Below are 25,720 nucleotides of genomic sequence, written 5' to 3'. Positions count from 1 at the left end.
TTAATTTAAAAGTACTTCTGAATGAATCCGAATGATCGATTAATTAACAGTGTTTAATTTTAAATGCAACAAACACTAAGAAAATAAACAGAATCGTTTGAAATAATGGTTCGAAAATATATTAAGCCTAACCTCGTTAGCGTGGGGGGAAAAAAAGACTGTACCCTTACTCAATTGGCAGTGGGGAAATAAAAAGATTTGTGGCGAGAAAGTTATGTTTTAATTAATAAAAAATTAACCACTCAATTAACTGGAATAAATAGTAGCCTATGTCCTATTCCAAACTATAATCTATCTCTGTGCTAAATTTCATCCAATTCCGTTTAGCCATTCTGGCATGATTGACTAACAAACAGAGGTAAACAAAGAAATGTATCGCCTGTGCATACCACAGCTCTTGCTATTTGCGTGTGCACAATTTGAAGTTTTCGCACATGCGCGGATAAGTCGTTTATGCATGTGCAAACGTAGTGTGAAAATAATTGAGATCACAATTATTAAACCCCTTTTTTAATTTTGATATGATTTCAATATAATAAAATCTTTTCCAATAAATGCTGTTCAAAATTGTACAAATATCTCCAATATCAGTTTAATATTTCATGAGTTTTTTTAGTTCAAACATACAGACGCTTTCAGGAGACTTCATTTTATACTATGTATTATGTATAAATAGATAAAACTAGCTACCTTTGGCAATTAGATGATTTGTTGGGACTATTGGAAGTATTTAATTTCATTTATTTCTTATAAGCATAATTTAATGTTTATGATTCCTTCAATGAAGTATTTTCGAGCATCAAATTGCAATAGACATAAAAATCACATTTTTATGGTATTGCTGTTTTTCCCTTCACGGCACAGTGTTCCACTACATGGAGCACCTAACTTCGCTCATTTTTAAAATCGTTGAATTCAACTTTAAAAAAATTATGTTTGCAAATCATTTGAACCTTCTTTTTAAATAATAGATGACAATTTAAATGAAGTTTATCCATGATTTTGATATATGGCATGCTATGTAAAAGCCTATCTTTTTTTTTAGGAATTTTGTTGATTTTTTTCTGGTAAAAAATAATTGTTAGAAAAATAATTATAATGTTATTTTGTTGGTTGTACTTTAAACTGTTGATTCTATAACTATTGGTATATTTTTTAATTTTTCATGGAGAAAGAATACATAATGGTCCAAATGTTTCTGTTTGGTCCCTGTAAATGTCTAGTGAATATGCAAGATCAATTCTGGAAACCAGACCATAGTTACTTTTTTGCCACTTATTTTTTTTCCGCTCTTCTTTTATTATTTTAATTATACAAATACTCGTTTATTAATGAAATTATATATTTCTATACAATTGTTGAAATATTTTCTATTGTTTATTAGTTTTTTGCAATTAATTTATAAAATTAATATTGAAATAACAAAGATTAATAAAAAATTATTATTACACAATTTTATTTTATACATATGATCATCTCATTTGTCCAGAATATGTTTTCTTATTTGTTAAATTATTAATTTGGAATGTACATATATTTAAAATTATATCTTTGTTGTGTGACAAGCTTAAAAAATATGAAATTAACTTTGAAGTTTAGGTGAGAATGAAATATATTTTTCTGTATTTGATTTTAAAATATGGCATTTTAATAAGTTTTTTTTTAAACTAATTATCAGTGTATAGCAAAATTAACCAAGAAATTAACAGGTTTGAAAAGTTCGAAATAACCTGGGTGGGAGACGACAGGCCAAAAAAAGAATAACAAGAAAATATTTAAAGACAACTAATAAAATTTTCTAATTAATATATTTTCTTAAGTATATATATATATATATATATATATATATATATATATATATATATATATATATATAAAAGTTACCTAATTTGTGATGATTGAGAATTCAAACTTAAACTTAACATCTGTAATATGTTTGTTATCAAATTATATATATAAAAAAAAAAATACTTTTTAAATTTATGTAAGAAAATATTTAACTATATGAAACATATCGAAATAAGTTAAAATTCATTCGTGTAACATCAAACTGCAGGTATGTGAAAATTTGCTATGGTTAGTGCAATCAACAAATGAAAGGAAATAATATTAATCATAGGTTTATTAATAGGAAAAAATAATTTGATTAAAAGTGTAATAAAATATTAAAATAGTTAGATTTTTATATAAAATGAAAAATATTGTTGCTAATCTTAAAAGTTTGTTGAAATTATAAACAAAATTATTTAGTTATTAAATTGGTATCATTAAAAAGTTTCCTTTTTTTAAATTTAAAATGGTGTAAAAATTATATTTTTGAGTTAATATTTTTGAAAAATATTGTAGAATTCAATGCTTTTCATTCCTAAATACATAATGGACACAGAGTTCACACACTTGACGACTGATGAATTAATTGTTTGCTCCTTTCCTATTGTTTATAGTGAAAATAATTTGAGCAAGCAGATCACAAGAGATTCGTAAACACCTCAATTTTTCATTGCGTGCTCTATCTTAAAAAAAAAAAAAAATTACATAATGAATGTTACTAATAAAATCTTTGAAATTTTTTGTTAAAAATAATTTTAAGTAAACAAATAAATTAAAAGAAAATCTTCATCTTCCCTTATGATAAGTAATCTTCAATTCAATTTTCTCTCAGGTCTAAGTAATTTTCAATTTTCTCTCAACTTAAAAAACTTTTATTAAAGATTTGACGCAACTTTGTAGCCATAATTGTTACTCCCATTGTTTTTATGATACTTAAAATAAATTGTTTAAAAATCATTTACTGGAATTTGTCTATTTAATTATTTTTTCTTTTTTATATAACAACTGAAATTTATGAACATATATATAAGATTGTATTTATAAATATTCATCAGTTTCAACCCCTTCTCAAGCATAATTTCAAGTACTTTTTTATTTGTATGGCCCCCGAAGCTTTAATGCCAAGCAACCAAGATATGTATAAAGGAACTTGGAATAATGTGAAAATCACCAAGTAAAGCCAGGAATCATAAAAATAAACAAGCACGCTATTTTGCAGGTTTCGATTTAGATTAAGATTCATTACTATAATTTCCTTAGTAACGAAGTCTTTACTTGAGGTTTCCAAAATTCAATTAGAATTTTATCTAATTAGCATTTATTATTATTAAGTGTAATGATTTGGCATTTTTATTTGCATGTTAAATTGAAATTCTGTTCCTTCTTTTATAGGGTCCATCATCTGACATCAATGATGAGGATGACGGCTTCCAGCCAGTTGATGTGAATCTTACTGCTTTGAAAAATCTTTTGGAATCTTATTCCAGTCAACAAGGACTTCCTGGACCTGTTGGTAATATTTTCTCTTCCATGGGCATGGAAGTTCCAGACAATTCGGATCCTTGAATCTCCAGCCATGAGGATATCGCTTCTTTCAATTCCATTTCTTTTATACATAGAATATAGTACCTACTTTTGCACAATTTACAAATTCTTTGCGGCCATCCTATTTCTTTCTTGGCTCAGATTGAGAAATTTACAAGTGTTCTTTACTTCCAAATTTTCTGGCTGGTTTCTTTTGGGAAAGGTAGGGTATCCTCTTCAAGCAGGTCTGTATGTGTCAGCAGCTTTTACAATTAATGCATGTTAGGGGTTCCTCTCTTGTTCTCGATTAGACAATTTCTGGTGGTGTGAAATTCTCTGCATCTTGTATTTGGTAACAGTTCTTTTGCAAAGCGTGAAATTTACCCAGTTGTAGCAGATGCTGGGAGAATATTTTCTTCTAGGAGATTCAATTTATTTTTCAGGCAGGAAAAGTAGTTGAAAATATTTTGAGAGTACTAAATTTCCAATGGCAGCTGACTTTTTGTATTCTCAGCAGAGCAAAATTTTTTCAAAGCTTGTCAAAGATTCATTTTGCCAGATTGGATGCCAAAAGTCTCACCAAGAAGTTTTTTTTACTTACAGATTATAATATTTTTTTTTTTTTTTTCATATCATGATATTGGAATTCCCTTTCATAGCTATAAGTATTGTTTTGATTTATTGAGATATAGATAACTTGTTAATAGATGTGCAAATTGGAATTATTTTAATGCTTGGCTCTCATTTTAAAATGCTTATATTGTTTTTTGATAGACAGCTGTGGGGTGCAACTTTTTGTATATTAAGGTCCTAAGAAAAAATATGAAATTGAACCCTTCGATAAAAACCGAATAAATAAAAATATTTATAATGTTTCTTGTAAATACCCTAGTCAAAATGAATAGGTTCGCTCTTTTTTTTTGCAATCAGGATGTTTAAATGACTGTATATAATGCAACATTTTTCATGTTAAATTTTATTGCAGTAATAACTTAACATTTACTTTATTCAGTTACTATGTTTACTTCTGATACTATATAGAGAAAAAAAAGTGGCTAGTACAGTAGTAGCCACTTTTTATAGCACATACCTTTTATAGCACGTAACCACCTTTGTTATAGCACGTACACAAGTAGCTATAGCAGTTTTTGATCTGTGCATGTATATATATATCCTTACATATATATCCCAATATATATATCCTTACATATACCCAAATGATCAATTAACTGCAACACATTTGTGTGTGTGTGTTTAAGATCTGAGTTTATTATAACAGGAAAAGAATGAGAAGTATTATTTCACTGTTGAATTAAGTTGCAGAAATTTTATTTTAATGATAGTGCAAACATCTTTCAATTCAACTGAAGAATAAATTATCAAAATGATTGTTATTTATTTTTTCTCTATTTAATTTGTAATATAGATTAACAAAAAGTAATTCCAATTTATTCAAATGGTGCAACAAAAACTATTGCATTTTTATTTAAAAATTATCTGTATAGGTTTTGTAATTGAAAATATTTTGTTTTTTAATGTCGAGAGCTTTAATCAAATCTAGTTACATTACTCATGTAAATGCTTATGAAAAACCAAGACTGATTTTTTTAAAAATATTAACTAGTCCTTTTCAGTTATAATTCGGTTAGTATTTTTCTTAATAATGAAGATATCTATAGTCTTGTTAGTGCCAAAAAAAAAAAAAAAAAAAAAAAAGCTCAGTTTTGATGAAATTATTCCTAGTCAATGAGACATTATTACTCAGGTCTCTGAATTGATTTAATGAAATTAAAATGAGTTAATTAGATGGGGGACTAAGCTGTAATAAATCAGGCTTTCATACTGAGTGACTAAAGAAAATAAAGATCATAGAAATTTAACATTATTGTATAATACAAATGATCATTCATATAATCAAAATTATATAACAAATAATCCCCTCATAACATTTAGTTTAATTTCCTTAGACACTTTAATTTTAAAATCAAAGTTCATCCTTGAACTAATAATTAAAAAAATTAAAGGTACAAAAACCAATGACTTCATCTGTAATGCCAATATGTACTTAAATAATTTTTAGAATTAGTAGATGCATTAATTATGAACTGGTACAAATAAAACTTGTCATGTATGTTTATTGCGAACAATTTTTTTTTGTATATCATTTATTTTATATTGGTATTTGTGATATTTGACAATTTTGACGACTTTATTTTACTGTATAAGTGTTAGACTTAGTGTGTCAGTATTAGTATGTCACAATGTATCACTGTTTTCATTTTTTTAAATCTTTAGTATTCTATTTGTTTTTCTAATGAATAAAGCTATTGTGAACAAAATCTATATTGTGACTTACTTTCAAAGTGAAAATAAGTATACCTAACAGAATATTTTACAAGTTATAGAAGTTTTCTAATTAAGACTGATAATAAATAAAATGCTGTATTAGAATTAAAAAAAAAAACTCAAAATGAACTAAAAGATTAGCAAGTTATAAAAGTGAATTCAATTTAAAATTTATACAAAACAATTAACTTACAATCGAATCAATTATTATATAGAATAATTTCAAGCAGTCAGATGTTCTTAAATTTGAAATTTTTTTTTAGTACAAAATGAACATGGTGGAAAATTATATTATTACCCACTCTCACATTTTGGAGATAATGTTCCAATTTTCAGAACATTGACATTTTTAAAATGATAATTATCGAGATTAATTCCCCTTCCTAACCCCAGATGGCAAGGTTGTCTTGAAAGTTATGCAGAAAATATTTCTTGTTTTGCTTGTCAATCAAGTAGTAGACGTTCACCAGGAATGTGAGCGACGAGTAGCTCTCGAAGAAAAGCAGACCAAATTTATTTTACCGATCATCTAGAAACCCAGCGAGTTTCTCATGAAATTAGTATATAAAGAAAATAATTTTTATTGCATTTAAGATATATTCATAACTGTGATATGGAATTGCTTATCAGAAATTGTATCAAGATAAAGTGTGGTGGCTCGATGTGAATAAATGGATGACTAATAAAAAAAACTTTCCTGATTTTTCTTGCATGTAGAATCTTCTATTTTTTGCAAATAGGAGTACAAGGTATGTGCTCAAGAACAGCGTAGATATACTTTGTTAGGGAAATGTGTCCTATATTCAACAATGTTTTAAAAACTTTTATCAGAAATTTTCAATACGCTGTGCTAATAGAAATGCAGTTGAAATGGAAATATTTAATGAAGTGAATGACTTTCAGAGGGAAAACAGGGATTAAAATAAATAATTTATTGGCATCATAATTCTTCATGGGGTAATGGTGTAGTTAGTAACTGATGTTGAGGTTTATCAATCTGCATATGGCTGTCTTCTCCAGCAGAACTTTGTATGGAAGAAAACCCTTTCTCTGCAGCTTTTTGCAATTGTTCATTGGCATCATCAACAGAAAAGCCATGAGGTTTCATCTGCAATGAAATATATTGAAAACAAATATGATTTCCATTGCTACATATATGCAAATTACTTTTTATGACAATTTCAAATTATATAGTTGGAAATTAAAATGATAATTAAACATTTAATTTGCTAATAAAGATAAATGTAGATATTTCAGTGCTCTACAAGCCAGATCATTTAACCTACAGACACGGAATTTGGCACATATGTACCTTGAAGAGTAGGAATGTGCACTATTTTGCAATTTTAAAAAAATTAATTAAGCTGAATTTTGATGTTTTTTTCACGTTAACTTCCATAAATATTATTTCACAAAAATGAATTTTAAATCATTTCAAAGTTTTAAAAATTTTCCATTTTAATAGTTACGAATTTTCCCTGAATTTTGCCAATTTATTAAAAATGCCTTTTACAATCTAATTTCAAAATATATATTATATTGTTGTTCTGAAATTCAAACAGTTTTCATTGTTTCGTCAAATATTTCATCACTAATTTTTTTTTCATTGTTAAAAGCTACAGAAGAAGAATTCCGTTTGACATTTGTTTAATTTACAAGAGAAATGGAAAATGAAGTCGCAATACTGCGAAAGTTAGAAGATAGGTGAACTGCACATTTATGTTTTTAATAGCACTGCGATTTAATGGAACTGGTCTTCATTAAAAAAATTTATGTATGTAATATAAACAAAACACATGCAGCTTTAAATTTTTTAAAAATATATTACTTTTAGAGAAAACTACAGTTGTAAATTTTACAATATTTAGGGTTATTCTTAATTTAGATTGATAATTTTTAATTGTTTAAAAAGTATTCTCTGAACTAAAGTACAATTTTTTTAAAAACTTTTATGAATAAGATTTTAAACTTAAAAGCAAACGCAGAAATTATACCTACATCCTTCAAAGTTTAAGGATATTACTGTTTTCTTTGACAAATATATATGATTGGTGCATTTTTATGCATTATTCCAGATTATACATTTAGTTGACAAATGTTTTTTAAAATGTCTCTCAGTTTTTTTATATTTAGAATAGTTCAATTAGAATTTTTCAGTTAATAAGTATAGGAACGAAGCAAACAAATGTGTTTTTCAAGCAGATGAATCTTTGTGACAAAATTTTCCTCTTCACACATTTAGAATGATTTTCTACTGTGAGCCCTAGATCATGATGCTGCGTGCATTTCTGTTATATTCAAAATTCTGAGTTTTATTTTATGCATTTTTAAGGCAACATATTTGCTGTCTTCAGGAACTCTGCTCAACATTTTTATTTAAAAATAACAAATGGTAGCAGAATGTGGTTTCTGTTTTGTTAAAATTTTGTGTGAAAGACCTGTGAAAATTGAAACAAACTTTCAAAATCAATATGTTAAAATGGACAAGATAAATGTGCCAGAATTAAATGGAATAAACCATTTTAATTGGGAATCAAAATCTGTACTGCCCTGATCTTAATACTGAACTTTCTGATATCACAGATGAAATCGGAAAATCTGATGAACAGATTCTATAGATAAGATTACAAATTATCTATTAAGATATAACTTTTTCAAAAAAAAAAAAAAATTCTCAAGTAAGATAGAAATCTGTCAAGTTGATGCTGGTAATGAACTAAAAAATCAGCAAATGATTATATTGCTAGAGCTAGAGGAATAGTGACCAAGTGTCACTATCATGTATTTTAGAAAGATCATGTACTATACAGTATATGGTTTAAAAGGAAAATTTTTCAAATTGTCAGATATTCTAAAAAGTCAATGTAACAAATCAAAGGATGATTGATTAGAAATTCTCCATGAGGTAAATATATACAGTAATTTCCTAATAAATGCTTGAATTGATAATAATAATAATCACCTGCAATAATATTTTATTTAAAGAATAATGAAAATCCAGATGCAAGACATTGTTGTAGTAGCAGACAATCAAATCACATGGCTAAGGATTACTTTTATAGAAATAAAAGTGGAGAAGTAATTCATGTAAATAATAAGAGGAAAACATATCACTTTAATTAAAGAATAAAATGGTACAAATTCAGATTTTATAGCTTCTTCTTTCGTAAAAATTAGCTGCTGTCAGATGTCATGTCGTCAAGGGTAGTATGTGGTTTGAAAAAGGAAGACTTGAGATAAAATATATTTAGCAGATGCAATTAACTACGTTCCTCAATTAAGATATAATTTAATGGACAAGTATTGAAAAATTACAGCTGATAATAGCTGTCTTGTGATATCTGATGTAGATAATAAGTTAGTTTCTAAAATATATAAAAATAGCAATACATTATTTTACTTTTTTTAATCAATTTAATAGTAATTATGAAATTTCGCATAGCTTAAATAAATCCTAAGTATATGCAGAAGATGAAAGACTACATTTATGTTGTTGATATTAATGATTTTAAATATGAAAACTGTACAATAACCGGAAAAACCCATCATTATATTAACATAAGTAAAAAATTCTTTAATTGCTTTCGATTGACATGTATGGTTCTATTCAAACTGAATCATTGGGTGGTGAAAAATATTTTGTGGTGCTGATTAATGATTTTTATGGAATGTATTTTATCTTCTTCTTTAAAAAATTTAAATAAAGTATTTATTTTCTCAATTCAAAGCTTAAAATGAAAATCTAACTGATAATAGAATTAAAAAATTCACAATGACTTAAAATTTGTCAACAAGCAATTTATCTTGCTAACACACTTATATTTCATGAAAAAAACCATTCCATATCATATTGAGCTTACTTTTAAAACTTCAGTCCAAACCTATTGATTGTAAGAATCAGGTGTCCAAAGGGTAAAATACCCTTGAAATTTTGATAAATACAAAAAGATCAGGATTGGGCTTTTCATTTCTAATATTTAATAATTGATATAAAATTATCAATGTTTTTTAGAGTTATATTTTGACTTTTTGAAAGTTGAATAAATTTAAACAGCAATGTCTATTTTTTAAATATAAGAAAAATTGCTTATTAAAAGTAAACTTTCTATAATGAAATAGTTCATTATAATACTGAATATGGGAAAGATACTTAAATATGAAGAATAATGACAAATTGCTTAACATTTATGTTTAAGGTAGTAGAGAGAAATAATTTTAAATTTTGAATACAGCTGTATTTCAGAGCTTTAGAAGCAAATATTTAAGTTCATTAAAATGTACTTTTGGTTATTAGTTTTGCAGAAGCATAGCATTATAAAATTAGTAACAAGTATTAGCAAATATTAAATCTTTAACTATTGTTAGCATACTTTACAAAAATTCAGTCTACAGTGAATATTTTTAATTCTTATGAAAAAAATAATAAATGTTCAAAAATGATCAATTTACTCATGATGTATATAGAGTCAATAATTAAAATTAAATTTATTACAAATAAAAGAATACATTGCAAATGCAAAAAATCCTCCCCCCAATAAAGTAGATGATTTTAATATCCCCATTTGCAAGAAAATCTTATTTAAAATTTGATCGTTACTCTTATTCAAATAAATATAGCATTTCTAATTTCAGACAATTATATTAATTGGTTTTAAAAAATTCTAAGGAATTATAAAAAACAAGCCTACAAACAAGAGGGTTAGATAAAAAATGCAGTTACTTGTATACATTATTGACTTTTGAAATATATAACCATCTTTTAGTATTAAGCACCAAAATTACCTCACTATCTTTGGTAGGTCTTCTTACACCTTCACAAGCCTTAATTACTTGATCACAAAATTTTTCCTGTAGAGGTAAGTTTTCTGCAGTCTTGAACTTCCGGTAGTACTCAATCAAGTTTTCTGCAAGCTCTTGTCTGTGTGTTTCTGAAGAAAAGAGAAAAAAAATTAAAGGCAATTCAAAATTTTAATCCTAAAACCACAGCATTTGATTTATCTGTTTTGTTTTCTGGTTTGATCACATCTGTTGTTGCATTTTATGTAGTAATTTTTACATCACACAATTAACAGAAAAAATGCCAGCTCAAAAATATCATGTTGAAGAAGCATCTAATATTTTGAAATATGTTAAACTGAATAATCTAATAGTAGTTTTTATATAGTGCATGAATGTCATTAAATTATTCATATAATTAATAACCTTGCTATTTTTTGCATGAAACATACAAAAGGAGAGCACTACTACAAAATGGTATTTTAAACTAATTTTGAAAATTTTGCTAATTTTTTTTTTAAATGCAGATAGGGTTAGCTAATAAAAAAAAGAATAATGTGCTTAATGAAAAGCTAATTTTTAAATGGTATCCTAATGCTAATATTCTATGTTTTAAATTGTGTTAATCTAAAGTTATGAATATATCTAATGTTTTGAAATAAATGAAGAATATATAAAAAATTAATAAAAAGAAAGAAAAGAGTTATTTTCTTATAAAATTCAACTATCTATAATGAATTGTATTTTTAGCATTTAACCTTTAAAGGGCCATTTGTTTCTAGTCATATTATGTTAAAGTATTTTTAGGCTTGAAATTAGAATAAGAAAAAGGATTCATTTAGCTTATCAGATAAATTTAATTTGATTCATTAATTAATTTGGTTAATTAATAATTAAGTAACAAATCAAGACACATCATTTAGTGTAAAATAAAGAACTGAAGCATCTAAGTTTCAGACTTACTAAAAAAAATGTGTCAGAACTTATGCCAACCTACATAATTTCCTATAAAGAGTGATAAATTTGGTGGGAAGCATACTTCCCATGGCCCTAGAAAGGGTTAAATCACTTTATAATAGAATATAAATTTACACTCACAATTTAATTTTATAACTTGATGCCACCTCAATACTTTGAAATCAAAGCTTAACTTTAACAAGAACAGTTTTAAAACATTCAGTTCATCTTATTTTTATATATTATAAATACCTCGATACTATAAACAAGCCATGAAAAAAATGCGAGTCGACCAATTAAGGATGAGATAGAGGAAAAAATTGAATATTTCTACAAACAAATTAAAGGACTTTCACAAATTGCATTAATCCAAATATTTATAGAAACTGATTAATCAAATTCACTAAATAATTAAAATAAATATACTCACCAACAATGTAATTACAGGCTTTAATCATTTTTGGTGGGCTGAAAGTATATGAAACAAAATTATTTATTTCGCACAGCCTTCCAAGACTTTGATTCACTAATTTTTTACGCCCAGATGAATCTCTGAGCATTTTGTGCAGTTCTGGGGGAAAAAAAAAAAGCAAGTTAATCAATATAGCACATATTTAATATCACAAAAATCACAAGTTCAATTTCAGCTTATAATTTTATTAATGTCCTTCATAACTTTATAATAATTTATGAATATCAAAATTTATGTAAACACTTTCAACACAATATTAAAGTCAAAATTACTAATTTATTTCTGATTATTATAAATGATGCAAATATCAACCATTTCTTTTTTTTATTTATTCAGTAAAGTTTTTGAATTATTAATAGATAACAATCATTTCAGTATTAACATATGTATGAGTCTAAAAGTAAAGAAGCTGATCATTCTTGAATGCATTCAAATATTTGTAACTGAAAATACTAACCTAAAATTTCCCTGCAATGAAAAGAACTAAAAACATTAAATAAAAGGATAAAGAGTTATTACATCTTATACTTTTTAATACAGTAATTTTCCTTTGACATAAAACTGTTTCTTCAATAATTTTGAATGCAATAAAAACCATTTCCTAGATTTCGAATGAAGTTATTTAGTTGGCAAATAATGTTTGCAGTTCTGTAAACAATATGTGATAGAAAAAATGTTAATAAATATTTCACAGCTTATTTTTTAAAGTTTATAATAACGTATATAAGTTTTAATCTAATTTCCCATAGATTTTAAATCAGTACACAACCATGTATAAATGGATGGGACTGAGAACTAGCACAGTTTATATTTGAGGGTAAAATTCACCAAAGTTAGGATGCCTAGTTATTACAAGGGTTGCAAATATTTGATAACCAGGTTCAAAAATACTTGAAAACTGTTGTTCTTGTATTTAGAAATACTTATAAATACAAGCAATTATTTGTAAAAGAAAATAAGTCACATAAGAAATCCAAACTTAATACCATTTGCTTCAAATAAAATTGAAAATAGTCACAGTAAATAAGACAAGTCTTGAAGATGAAAAGATATAATAGAGAAAATATGTCATATCATTAAGAAACCATGGTTTCCTTGATTTTATTCATACGGTACTTTTGAATTAAATATGCAATTCTTCAAAAATTAGATTTTTTTACAGCTTACATTTTTAGACACAATTTATTTAAATCATACTAACATACTTGGTACAGAATATCCATGTGACATATGGAATGTCTTTCCTTTTTTGGCAAGATATGAATTATTTTAACATTATGCATACTTTCCTATATTATGAAATGCTATTTAAGCTAAATATTAAATGAAAAGAACAAAATAGGCCTTTGTCAAAATATAAGCATCTCATAAATTTACAGTTGGGAAATCAAATGCAATTAAATAGTAAGTAAAACATTTTCCAGATAAAGATTTAAACACAAAGTATGAATTCCTAATTTAAGATTAGTATTAAAAATCATATGTCATATAACGCAACATTAGAAAAGGCATTAACGGGAATACTGAATGCTTTGTAGGTTTGAAATATCAATCATTTTGTATTTTGCCACAAAAAAAACAAAAAAAAAACAACTAAACTTTTAAAAAAAAATGTATGCTTTTTATACCTTGTTGGTGAGACAAACATAAAAAAAAATAATAACAAAGGATTATTTTTATTACAAAGAAAAATACTGAAAATATAACTTTCATAATTTCCCTCTCATTTCAATCAGATCTAAAGTAGATTTTCACCGAAAACTTCAAAATAATTTTATTCTCCATAAATAACCTCATCACTGTCATCATTATTAGACTTTTATATAAGTATTAGATCCAAAGAAATCATTTTTCTAATAAATGGTTCCAGATTGAATAGCATTGCCTTTTTATTTTGTCAGCCATCTTTAATGACCAGTTATTTCTCTATCATCTATATATTTAAAATAACTGAAAAAAACAAACAAAGAATCATCTCTCCAGCCACAAGTACTCTCTTGATTATGACTATTTCCATTCCATAGGAAATTACAGTCATTAGTAGTTATAAGAATTTCTTATCACATCAATAGTGCTCATCTTGCAAGCTTCATCCATTTCTCGGAAACATTTCAAAAGTGTTACTTCATTGTACATTCTCAACAACTCGGACAGAGTTTGCTAGTTACAATCACTAAATAACATTTTAATGTACAGATTTTACAAATTTATTTTGTACAAAACTTCACAATCTCTATGTATGGCATCAAGAGTTATCTGCAACCCCCACTTCATGATATTGAAAAATTATGTTTAAATCGAACCCCCAACATCAACTGGACCGATTGCACCAATTTTCCTCCCAATCAATTGCAAGACTTTGCAAGCATACTCAAAGTTTAGAATGCTTTGTCATTATTATGCAGTCATAATTTAAAATAGTACTTTTTTTGTTTTGATAAGATACAATTCAATAAAATTAGTTGATTATATTAATACCATTAATATGGTTGCCAAAGATGGATTCTCTTAAAAATGATGGATGGTGGAAAACAAACAGCTTCTGATAAAAAATCTAGAGATCATGAAATTTCATATGAAACCACTTTTTGTAATTGATTAGATAGGATGAGCTATTGAAGATTATTGCAAAATTTTCCAGAGTGTCCTGGTGCTTTTTTAAAATTAATTTTTAAAATTTTTTTTAAATGGAAGGAGGAAAAGGGCAGGCAATTTTGGATGGTTTATGAGTTTTCATATGAAATCAAAATTATTAAAATCAGTTCCATGGTTTGGGCTGGCAAATACTGATAAAAGTTTTCTCCATACAGAAGGTATTGAGAAGTTTAATTTTTTCAGTTTCTCTCAAAAATATGGGGAGGAAGAGGATAAGTGGCCCTTAATGATAATTACAAGTCAATCTTTTTTATAAAATAAAAATTATTAAAATTGGATCAGTGGTTAGGACTGAATGACAAGCTTATTGAGTTTTCTTATTATTTTAAATAGATAGATATCTAGATAAAGAAAAATGAGCTTTATACCTTTCTTTTAATAAAAAGCTACAAGATAGAAAAAAAAAATTTACCCTTCAAAACAGCAACACAGCCATGGCACAAAAGAGCTATAAAGAATAAAAGAAAATAATTGTAATGCTGAAAACCATTCATAAATTATAACTGGATCTTTTAGATTTGTGTTATATTAAAAACATTAGATATATAAGGAATTAAAAGATTAGCTACTAATAAATGAATAGTACATTTAATATAATTACTTAGTTATACAATTTGATGATGAAAATGATTTCACATTAAGAATGTTAACAGCTCATTATAATAAAATGTATACAAAGATGAAAAATTAATTTACTATAGAAAATAAATTATAGGTGCATTAATTTATATCTCCTCAAACAAATAAAATAATCAAAGTCAACTTTTTATTACTACTTATTGTAAAAAGTAATTAATTCAATATAAAACAGAATAATTTTGTTTCATTACCAAAACTGCTCATAAAATACTGCTGCCCTTTACAGATGATTCTGTATGATATTATAAGTAATTGTGATTACAACAGAATCGTAAAATTTAAACTATATAAGCAAAAAAGCATAATCAATAAATAGATATATATTCAAAAAACTTTTTATGAATAATTTAGTTTTAAAAAGGCAAATGTCTTGTATCATGAATATTTTCCATGCTTGCTACAGATTAATTATATTTTGTGCATAAATATTAAATTATTATTATTTTTAACAATAACGCATGCTATACTTACGTTGCCCAATTTTGGCAGGTTCAGCTGTTAGGGAAATGTCGCATTTCAAGAGAAGGAAACATAGGGTTAAAAAGATGTAAAAGCGCATGTTGACTATACACCGGTGCTTTACCAACCAAGTAAACGCCCTTTAGCAAATATGCCATGCTTTATAATTGTGTCACTTTTAGACTCTTCAAACAGATAAAAGAAGACAATCGAAACAAAAGATGAAATCAGTTATACTTCACATTCAGACCTGATAACAAATAAAAACGGTTAAGAGGATTCAGATTGAGAGCATGATATGACGTTGACACTGTGTTTATCTCTTTGCTCTAACTGCATCGTGTATTCTTATGTGTTACTTCGTTCATCTCAAACATTTTCCGCAGATCCGAATCCATAAGGTGAAAGAAAGGATTTGCTTCCGATTAGATCAAGATTGTAGGCATAGCCAGAATAAAGCAGGGGCACTTGCCCCGGGTCGCCACATCAAAGGGGGGGGGGCAAATCGAATAGAAAGTTTATTTTATGTTCCTTACGAAAAATGCCATAAAAATTGCCAGAAGTAAGTTCTATGCACGTTTCTTCGTTACTGAAGGATGGAGCAGAGGGAGCTCCCAAAGAAGTTTTTGCCCCGGGCCAAATTAGGCTTAGTCGCGCCCTGATTGTAGGGATCCTGGCCTGGAACAATAAATGATTATGTATAGCTTAAATAGTACATATTGAAATAGTTTATTTGTTGTTAAATCACAAAATTCCCAATAATATTGTTATGATGTCTTTACAATTTCATGCGGCCCATGGAATATTGGTGTCGTGTACTCGCCTATGGTACACGGGTTCTTTTACTGTGATTGAAAAAAACTACTCTACTTGAAAAAATAACTATAACATTTATTTCTACGACAAGACAAGCTATTCTATATACATATTAAGTTTAAATGACTGCATTTCCGAAAGTAAACAGTTCAGTATCTTTTCAGCTGCTGATCACAACGCTGTTCCGTTTTTCAAGTTTTTCCAAGTTGTTGTTGTTTCAATCCGGAGTTGAGTTGTTACTCGCTTCGTCGAAGATTGCGGATTCACGCTACACTCCCACCTTTTGGGTTTTTCTTTTCAAGAAAACTCAAAATGTTCTTTAGTCCAAACAGTTCACAGGTCCAGCCAATTGGGAACTTGAATCTTTCGGCCGAAACGGGTTTTCATGGTATTTAGATTTAACAGAGACGTTTCGTCCGATTCTGGTAGCTCAGGATGTTCAACATATTGCTGTTGTACTGCCTCTTCTTTTTCATCTTCAACTCCAGATGCTCTCTTCTCTAGTAGATTCTCTACTGAAGGCGTTTGAACTTCAAGTGCGTAGAGACGCTGTACAGGTCTCAGAAATTCACCTTTCTTTGCTTTTACTTTCACAAGACGAACTGAACCGTCCTTACCAGGGAATATTTCTGTTATTTTCCCCAGAGACCAATTCAGACGTTTTTGATTGGTTACTTCGACAATAACCACTTCTCCCACCTTGAAATCGTGGGTTTTTATCATTTTCTTAGTTTGTTGCCTCAGCTGCCACAAGTATTCCAGTCGGAATCGATTTCTGAGATCTTCTTGCAGTTTACACCTATACAGTCGCCATTTGCAAAAATACTCAGGAGATAGTTCCAAGTGGTCAAGATCTGGAATTCCATTTTCTCTACGTTTTCTGAGGAATGGTGTTATAGGTTCCAAATCATGGTGTTCAGAAACGTAGGTAATGGGTCTTGAATTTACGATGTCTTCGCAATAGCATAGAATCACATTCAATTCTTCGTAACTCAGGCATGCTCGGCTTAGAACTTTCTTCAGAAGGTATTTTACTAGGGCAATAAGGTGCTCCCACCATCCTCCCCACCATGGAGCTGATGGTGGTATAAATTTCCAAATATTTTCCTTCTTTTTCCCTTCTTCATTTTGACTCAGCTTCATCCATCGAGGTATTTTGACCTCTGAAAGATTCTTTATACTCTTCAGCCAGTTCCAAAATAGTTTCGATAGACCTTCTGGCAGGGCATCATCCCATTTAAGTCCAAGATTCCAGGATTCTTGAAGCATAAACTTTGGAATGATGGTTACAGGAGAAGATATACCCAAAGGGTCAAATATACTCTGAGCCAAAGAAAGCAGATCTCTTTTAGTAAGAACCAGATTTTCATTTTTCGGACAGTTTATGATACAAGACAGAGTATCTTGTTTTAGGTCCCAGTTTAGACCCAATAAGGATACAGTTTGGTATTTGTCGGGTTGATCGATAATTTCAAGTGAAGCATTTGATTCCCAGCCTCGTAGATTGAATTTTCCTAAAGACATCAACGCTTGCGATTCAGCTATAAATTTATCTGCTTCATCTATATTCTTCAAACTGCAGACACAATTATCCACATAAAATGAATTCTTCAAAATTTCCGCAGTATCCAAGAGCTCTTCAGGTGCTTTTTCCAGATGGCAATTCAAAGTTGCCGCTAAAAGGGATGGACTGCAGGTGACACCAAACACAACTCTACGATGTCTGTAGATTTTCATTCCCTTGTCTTTGGTTTTCCATAAAAATCGCAGATAATCCTTGTACCTCTCTCTGATTCCGATCTGAAGAAATGCCTTCTCAATGTCCGATGCTATTCCAGCAGGAAATTTCCGGAGACGATTCAGTAGGGAAGGAACAAGTTCAATTAAATTAGGACCGCTTTCTAAGTAGGCATTCAGTGAGGGTGTACCCTTTATAAGTGCGGATGCATCGAAAACTGGCCTCACTTTCTTAGTAATGCTGTTCTCTTTAAATACAGGCCTGTGAGGGAGATAGTATACATTCAATTCCTTTTTATCTTCGATTTCTTCAATGACACCGTCAGCAATCCATTTTTTAAAGATATCTGCATATACACCAACTATCTCGGATTCTACAAGTATTTTATAAACAGAAGAAAGTTGTTTCTCGGCCATTTGTCTGTTGTCAGGGAGCCGGGATGATTCTAACACCCAAGGTAAGGCGACTTCGTACCTCCCTTCCTCATCAATCGTCAGAGTGTTTCGAAAATAATCTGAAGTACCTTGATGCATTTCAGTCTTCTTTTTCGATTCAGTAGGATCTGTAATTCCAATGGCTTCTAACTTACATAAGTCACTTATATTACAATCTTTTATAAGTAAGTTTGTCACTGTCATGCTTATAGAGTCTGAACTGCTTGGTGCTCTTCCCATAAGTGTCCAACCAAGCAAAGTCTCAGTGGCAGTTAATCCACAAGTTAAATTGAGGATTTTTCCAGTCATCAATTTTCCTGCTATGTCAGCACCAATAAGCAAATGGATTGTTGATGAAGAACAAGATGGTAAACATTCTTGATCCGTTAGATGGATTCCATTATCCTCTAGTTCCTTTGACCAAAATCCGGTTGGTATCTGACAAATTTCGGCACAGATTTTCTCTTGGTCAAATGCGTTAAAAGTGCAATGATAATTTTTGTTAAAATCACTTACAAAAATCTTGTATTCTGAATGTTTCTGAGGATTTTGCATCCCTCCAAACAAAGTATGAATAAGAGTTGTTTCTTTTAATGCAGGATACTTCATTTTCTTAGCAGCTTCTTTCGTAATATAAGATTTCTGGCTTCCAGTGTCTATGAGGGCCCTCACAGCAAAATCCTGTGTTTCTCCTCGAAGAACCACGACCAGGGTTTGTAGAAACACACTTGTAGAACATGTGGGATTGGTCAATGTATTGAACTGTCCAAAATTGATTGAACTTTCCGTTGCTTCTTGAGAGTTAGAAGACTCAACGGTCTTTCTATCAGGGCACATCACAGCATGATGTCTTTGACCACAAATTCCACAATTCACTTGGACCCTGCATAGCTTTGACACGTGACCGTTACTTAGACATCTGAAACAGCAACCTCTTTTCTTCAATCGGTTCATTTTCTCACTTAAATCCAAATTTCGAGCAACATGACATTCTTTGGATTCATGATTGTTCTTGTCACAAAATGCACACTTCAAAACAGATTTTTGGTTTCCTGAAAAAAGTCCCGCAGCTGTGGGCAAGTCTCTTTTAATCTTTATATTTTTGTTATTTTCTTTCAAAGAGAAGCCTTCCATAGCAAGAGCTATCCTGTCCTCATTTTCAACTTCGTTCTTCAAAAATTTCATCAAACTTTCCAATCGAGATTCTTTTGTGTCATCTTTTTTATCCAATCCTCTATCATTTCTCCGCCAGGCTCTTAAAACTTCTTCACTTAAACAAGACTCAACCAAGGGAAACAACATGGCCGCATACTTTGCTGTAGTAACACCAAGAGTTTCTAATGATCTCAGCTGGGTTTCAAGTCGATCATAAACAGTTGATAATTCAACATGTTTCTCTTTTAGATTAAATGCGAGTGTCAATTTTAACAATTCTCTAACGTAATATTCAACCAATAAATCATCTCTGCCGAATCTAGATTTCAGACAATCAATCGCCTTGCAATAATTTCCGGAGGTAGGGGGAAAACTTTCAACTAATTCCCTCGCTCTGGAATTCGGGATAGTTGCTTGGACTAAGTATTGAAACTTGTCGGTTTCATCGATATCGTTGTCTTCATCAATTTTTACGAATTGTCCCCAAAACGGCAGCCAATCTTTAATTTCCCCGCCAAATTTCTTCAGTTCCAAACGAGGCAGCTTGAATTTCCGCTTTTCACCGCCAACTGAAGATAATGTATCAGCGTTAACAGCGGGGTTAGTTTTTCGATCCACTAATAAACTCATCCTTTTAAAATTGAGTGAATACTCATCTGCTGAACGAGATTCTTTTTCAATATCGTCTTCATTTATGTCTTCAGACATCAACAAAAGATTCAAAATATCTTCATTTAATTGCAAAAGTTCATTATTTTTCTCGCCAAGCAGCTGGAAGGTTGCCAAACAATCTAAATCATCTGCAATGTTTACTTCCGTTTTCGCTGACTCATCTAAATGATTAAACAATCTAGTAAATGCAGATCTAACTGTTTTTCGTTTAAGCTTTAAAGCTTCCATAATTTTTCTGAAACAGTTATTCTTCAAAGTATCGACAAATTTCTAATAACAAATAATTTATCGTCAAAAAAATTCACTTGCCTTTCGAATCGTTGATTTCAAATCACAATCCTGTCGCGGACGCCATGTCGTGTACTCGCCTATGGTACACGGGTTCTTTTACTGTGATTGAAAAAAACTACTCTACTTGAAAAAATAACTATAACATTTATTTCTACGACAAGACAAGCTATTCTATATACATATTAAGTTTAAATGACTGCATTTCCGAAAGTAAACAGTTCAGTATCTTTTCAGCTGCTGATCACAACGCTGTTCCGTTTTTCAAGTTTTTCCAAGTTGTTGTTGTTTCAATCCGGAGTTGAGTTGTTACTCGCTTCGTCGAAGATTGCGGATTCACGCTACAATTGGAACACATCATGGAGCCATCGGAGATTAACGTATGCTAGTAGGGGAAAAAGGCTTTGTCTTTATTATTTCTCCCAACTTCAGCCATTTTCTTAATTATGATCGATCATTTTATTAATACTTAAAGAAATTTATAAACATTGATAATATTATGAAAATTTTGATAAATGTTCCTTTGATGTGAGCCATTATATATTATTTTTTATTCTTGTGAGTCAAGAAGAAAGTGTTTTTTTCAGAATTCGTGCCATTCCTATTGAGTAACTCTTGTAAGCCGTACACACTGGTTTTCCGAAGAAATATTTTTCAGTGTTATATAATGTTAAATCTATTTTAGTTTAAAAAAAGCACTCTGAAATTTTACTAACTTACCAGTTAATTTATGAAATTAGTTTCATAAATATACTGACTAGAGTGATAATTCAAACCTCATTAGAAGCGGTAGGTATTCTTATAATCAAGCATTAAGTTAAGTCATATTAGACTTACCCCGCCCTATTCGCAGATATACAGACATACCAAATGAACAGGAAGACACGATAGTACTGACAGGAACTATAGTTGGGCCCTAAAGGCCATCAGTGGCCACGGTATAATCCTGGAAGAGGCATGCCTTGTCATAGACAAGAGGTAACTCGATCACACGTCATTACTATCAGGATGACGAGAACCAATCACTAAACATCTCATCCCATTTTTGAGATACCAATTAATTTATGTAGGTGGATAAGTATTAAGGGTAAATGTATTTTAAAATGTTCAATGATAGATATGATAAAATGATCATGGTCATTCAATTTTTTAAAAAATTTAAAAAAAGTGCTGGCATTTTTTTAACACAAAGTAATAGAATTTCTATGAAATAAAAATAATTGACTAATTGCAAAATTTAATATACTCTACAATTTTTGTGTCAAGACTACTGGGCGGTTAAATTTAGTGATATTAATCACTTTTTAAAAAAAAGACTTGTTCAAAATTATAACCAATGCACTAGTTAATTTTAATTGTATCTTCTCTCTGATTAAATTTGGTTAAAAAAGTAACTCATAAACATTACAGCGTGTTTGTTCCTGAAAAATACAATACTTTTTACAACTCGCTAATTTTTGGGAAACAGACTTACACTACTGAGTCTTTAACCCATCCATATGTTAACTTTCCTTCATCTAGAATGTTGCACTTTTGAATAATCTTTTTCATATGCATACAGACAGAAAGACAAATAGACATTTATCTTTCTAACGAAATTTATCCAAACTTATACATAGATTATATACAGTTTCCTTAATAGGATATCGAATCTTCTAGAAAGATCTCATTTTCTTAGAGATAACACATAATTCAAGTATTTTCGAGAACCTTTTTATTCCGCCAAGATCGAGTTACTGGATATACTACGTTATGTACATGATATTAAAATTTCCATAAATTGGAATGGTAAGTAAAGTCAAAACTGTTCATATTCTATTAAGATCTCAAAGAAACATACTTCCATCGCAATATTTTCTCTATCGTTCAAAGAATGCCAATTACATAATTAATTAAAATTATTTAAATATCTATATGTAATTGTCAATTTTTGTATTTGTCTCTGGAAGAGATATTTGCAAATGTATTGTTATGAATTTGTAATACTGCTTTCTTGCAATGATAGTATCATAGCTAAAAATATAGATTTACAGATATTCTTAACGGTTGCGTCAATGACCATCGACCTTGACGGCAAAAATGAAGTTTCTTGGAAATACAAGAATTATGATGACCTCTTCTTGGCGCTATAATGTGTAGACTCTTCTACACAATTCGAGTGTCACGGAGACTATATAAGCTGATGCACTTGCACGAGCAATTCAATTTCTCACTTTCAATTCTGATCGTGCAAAGAGTTCTCAGGGTGAATTCAAAGAGTTATCATGCTGTTGCTGTTTAATAATGATTTGTTATTTGTGTAATGTGCTGTTGATTTCTGTAGGTCTGTCTATGTGTCCATTTCAGCAGTGTTCCGTGTTTTCTTGTGGAATAAAGCTTCGTTATATATTATCGAGTTTGATGGAGTTTTCATTCTCATTGTAACCTCAGATATGAGAATGAAAAGTTCTCGGCACCGGAGTGGAAAGAGAAATAGTGTGGGGTCGGCTACCTCTTATCGATGACAGGACTTGCCTTCTACGAGAGGGATTTTACCATGGTCCATGATATCCGTTAGGACTCAACCTCAGTTCCTGTAATGCTGTCGTGGCGGTAGGGTCTTTTAGATTTATCCGTGTGCCTCAGTGTGAGTAGGAGTAGTCAAATTGTGATTCGCATCGTATCTCATCGAGTGATCGTAAAAATATTCCTCAGAAAAGTATATTCAAAGAAAAATGATGACCATATATAAAAAAGCATTTATTTATCAGTTTTCACAGACATATATTTATCATCTCAAACCTGAATACAATTTAACATTACAATAATATAAAATAACAAAAACTGTAGATAAAATACAGAAATGCTGATACATATACAATAAGAGTTAATTAAAAAATCAAATACAAAATACAACATTCATTACAAAATACAATTTTCAAGCTTTCAATGAACACAATCTCTCACAATAGTGGATATCAGGTACTAATTTCATTCTTTACAAAGTTGTGAAAATCAGCTTCATTTCACTTCTTATGTGGTTGAAACAGCATTCTAAAAAATAAAATCCAAATGAATTAATTGGGGAAAACGATTATAGTTTATAATGCAATTGCTCTTTAAAAATCAAAGAAGTTTGCATTAGAATTGTGAACTGTGTTTCATAACAATTTAATTGGAAAGGTTTAAAAGAGATGAAATGTAAAAATATTTCCTATAACTATTGATAGAAATTGGTGATTTCAAATTTGCATTCGAGACTTTTATTGAAGCAAATTTGTATCACATTTATAATATACATTACCTGACCTCCGACTCCTTTACATTCGTAAATGGACAGCAAAATATTTCAGCAGTTGGTGGCCGTAATCACAAAGGAGTATCCACACCCTTCTTTAAACCCGGGCTATCTGAATGATCATCATTGCTAAAATACAAAGATGGGAATCTGTATTTATCTTAACGGCTATCACTTCCGAAGGTTCAAAACCTTGCTTAGGAGATATGTCCTGTTATTGGAGTGGAGGTATTTCGACACTACAACATTTCCTTACCCGCCAGTAAAGGGAGAGGTCACCGATCCCAGAATCTCTTTCAAGTTGTTATTAATTAGTGAACGTCGTCGCAAACGTATTATTCACACATGATAGTAATAATAGGCTTGATAAAATCGATCAGATGCGAGAACGCTATTCCAGTCAAGATCAGCCGTGGGTTTAGATTACATTAAACCTAAAAGGATGAAACGCCTCCCTGTTGATGTAATTTGGAAGATTATCACTCATTTTCTGACTCGGAAACAAAATTTTAAGTTTCATCCTAAGATCATCCTTGAGTAACTTTTAAAAACGAGGTTTTACTCTTAGTTTAAAAAATTAAAACATCATATTTAACATAAAGTCTTAAATTTAAAGTGTAATTAAATTATTCTGACAATCATAAGTAACCCAGCAGAACTTTCCTTTGCACTGTAACTGTTGTATTCAAACACAGGCAATTCAAATATGTATTTGAATTCTCACAATAGTGGGTAGTTTTCAATTTTCACTCGTTTTCACGTGGTGCTTGTCAAGTGTATCTTGCAAATTTAATTTTGAAATCCAATGCGTATTTTGCATGAAGAAAAAACAATTTTCCCCTTGACGGGGGTATACTTCCACAGTATGGTGTGTTTTGGATTTAGCTTCGTCATGTAGAAAAAAGAATCGAATAGTAGAATTTGGAAATAATGCATCATCGATACAAATGTGCAATGTTGATGTCAAGGTTCACATATCAAATTTTACTTAACTCGCTGATGTGTTTTTCTGTTATCATTTTTCCAAACACAAGAACCTTCCGAAAGATACTCGGTTAACTCGCAGATAGATTCGATTCCCTCGACTGATATAAATCTACAATTCTAGGAATAAAAAAATGTTGTCCAAATTTCATTTATCTAACTCATTTTTTAAAAATAATCTTCATGCACAGATGGAAAGCAAATAAACATTCTGTTCCTGTTTGGCGGATATCATTCGAAATTTGGTACACACATTAGATAAGTTTAGGTACAAATCTGTTTCCGTATCTGAAAGAATTTGAAATCTAGACAAATTTCTTTTGCTTAGATCATTCCATTTCTGAGTTACCTTATCAAAAGACATAGTAATTTGTTTTCACTTTCATGGTAGGCACAGTAATGATGCGAGATTGAGTTACCCTCTCTCCGATGACGGGAAGTACATCTGTGTGGGATGGTGGACAAAGAGGTCATGCTTTAATGAGGTCATTTTGAATTTACTAGATAGCCCATTTTAACTTTCGGGGTGACTCGGTCATTCAGATATCCCAGGTACTATAGCTGGGCGAAGGTAGCTGTGTTTTTGAGTAAAATGTTCACAAACAGGTCGAGAGATGCAATACAAAAATATTTTTCTGGAACTCGTAGAGTTCTCAAACAAACATGACGATTCATAGAAATCATGAAATTGAGCTTAA

At 29.7% G+C, this 25,720-nt stretch overlaps 4 protein-coding genes across 5 annotated transcripts in view; 1 reads left to right on the top strand and 3 right to left on the bottom strand.

Annotated features, from left to right (window-relative positions):
• The window catches only part of LOC129980997 (protein ecdysoneless homolog), a 29,737-nt gene extending 25,303 nt beyond the window's left edge, over nucleotides 1–4,434 (top strand). Inside the window, exon 13 of the mRNA XM_056091572.1 lies at nucleotides 3,223–4,434. Within this exon, the coding sequence (XP_055947547.1) occupies nucleotides 3,223–3,396 (174 nt within the window). The 3' untranslated portion in view covers nucleotides 3,397–4,434. The remainder of the gene's footprint in view (nucleotides 1–3,222) is intronic.
• A 2,183-nt stretch (nucleotides 4,435–6,617) lies between these two features.
• LOC129981727 (uncharacterized) lies at nucleotides 6,618–16,449 on the bottom strand. Its single transcript, XM_056092685.1, has 5 exons — nucleotides 15,671–16,449; nucleotides 14,973–15,008; nucleotides 11,864–12,004; nucleotides 10,483–10,628; nucleotides 6,618–6,808 (listed from the first exon to the last, which is right to left on the bottom strand). Exons 1-5 carry the CDS (start codon nucleotides 15,756–15,758, stop codon nucleotides 6,641–6,643), a joined length of 579 nt encoding a protein of 192 aa, XP_055948660.1. The 5' UTR covers nucleotides 15,759–16,449; the 3' UTR covers nucleotides 6,618–6,640.
• A 358-nt stretch (nucleotides 16,450–16,807) lies between these two features.
• LOC129980639 (uncharacterized) lies at nucleotides 16,808–20,509 on the bottom strand. Its single transcript, XM_056091019.1, has one exon. The coding sequence runs from the start codon at nucleotides 20,507–20,509 to the stop codon at nucleotides 16,808–16,810; it is 3,702 nt and encodes a 1,233-aa protein (XP_055946994.1).
• A 3,015-nt stretch (nucleotides 20,510–23,524) lies between these two features.
• LOC129981265 (cytochrome P450 302a1, mitochondrial-like) overlaps nucleotides 23,525–25,720 on the bottom strand; it is a 29,315-nt gene continuing 27,119 nt past the window's right edge. For both annotated transcript variants that reach the window (XM_056092036.1, XM_056092037.1), the window contains exon 11: nucleotides 23,525–23,794. The gene's annotated coding sequence lies outside the window, so the exon portion shown is untranslated. The remainder of the gene's footprint in view (nucleotides 23,795–25,720) is intronic.

This window comes from Argiope bruennichi, chromosome 8, assembly GCF_947563725.1.
Source record: "Argiope bruennichi chromosome 8, qqArgBrue1.1, whole genome shotgun sequence".
Classification (NCBI taxonomy): Eukaryota; Metazoa; Arthropoda; class Arachnida; order Araneae; family Araneidae; genus Argiope; species Argiope bruennichi.
The sequence above is the reverse complement of the archived record's forward strand: the minus strand, read 5'-3'. Positions and strand labels throughout refer to the sequence as shown.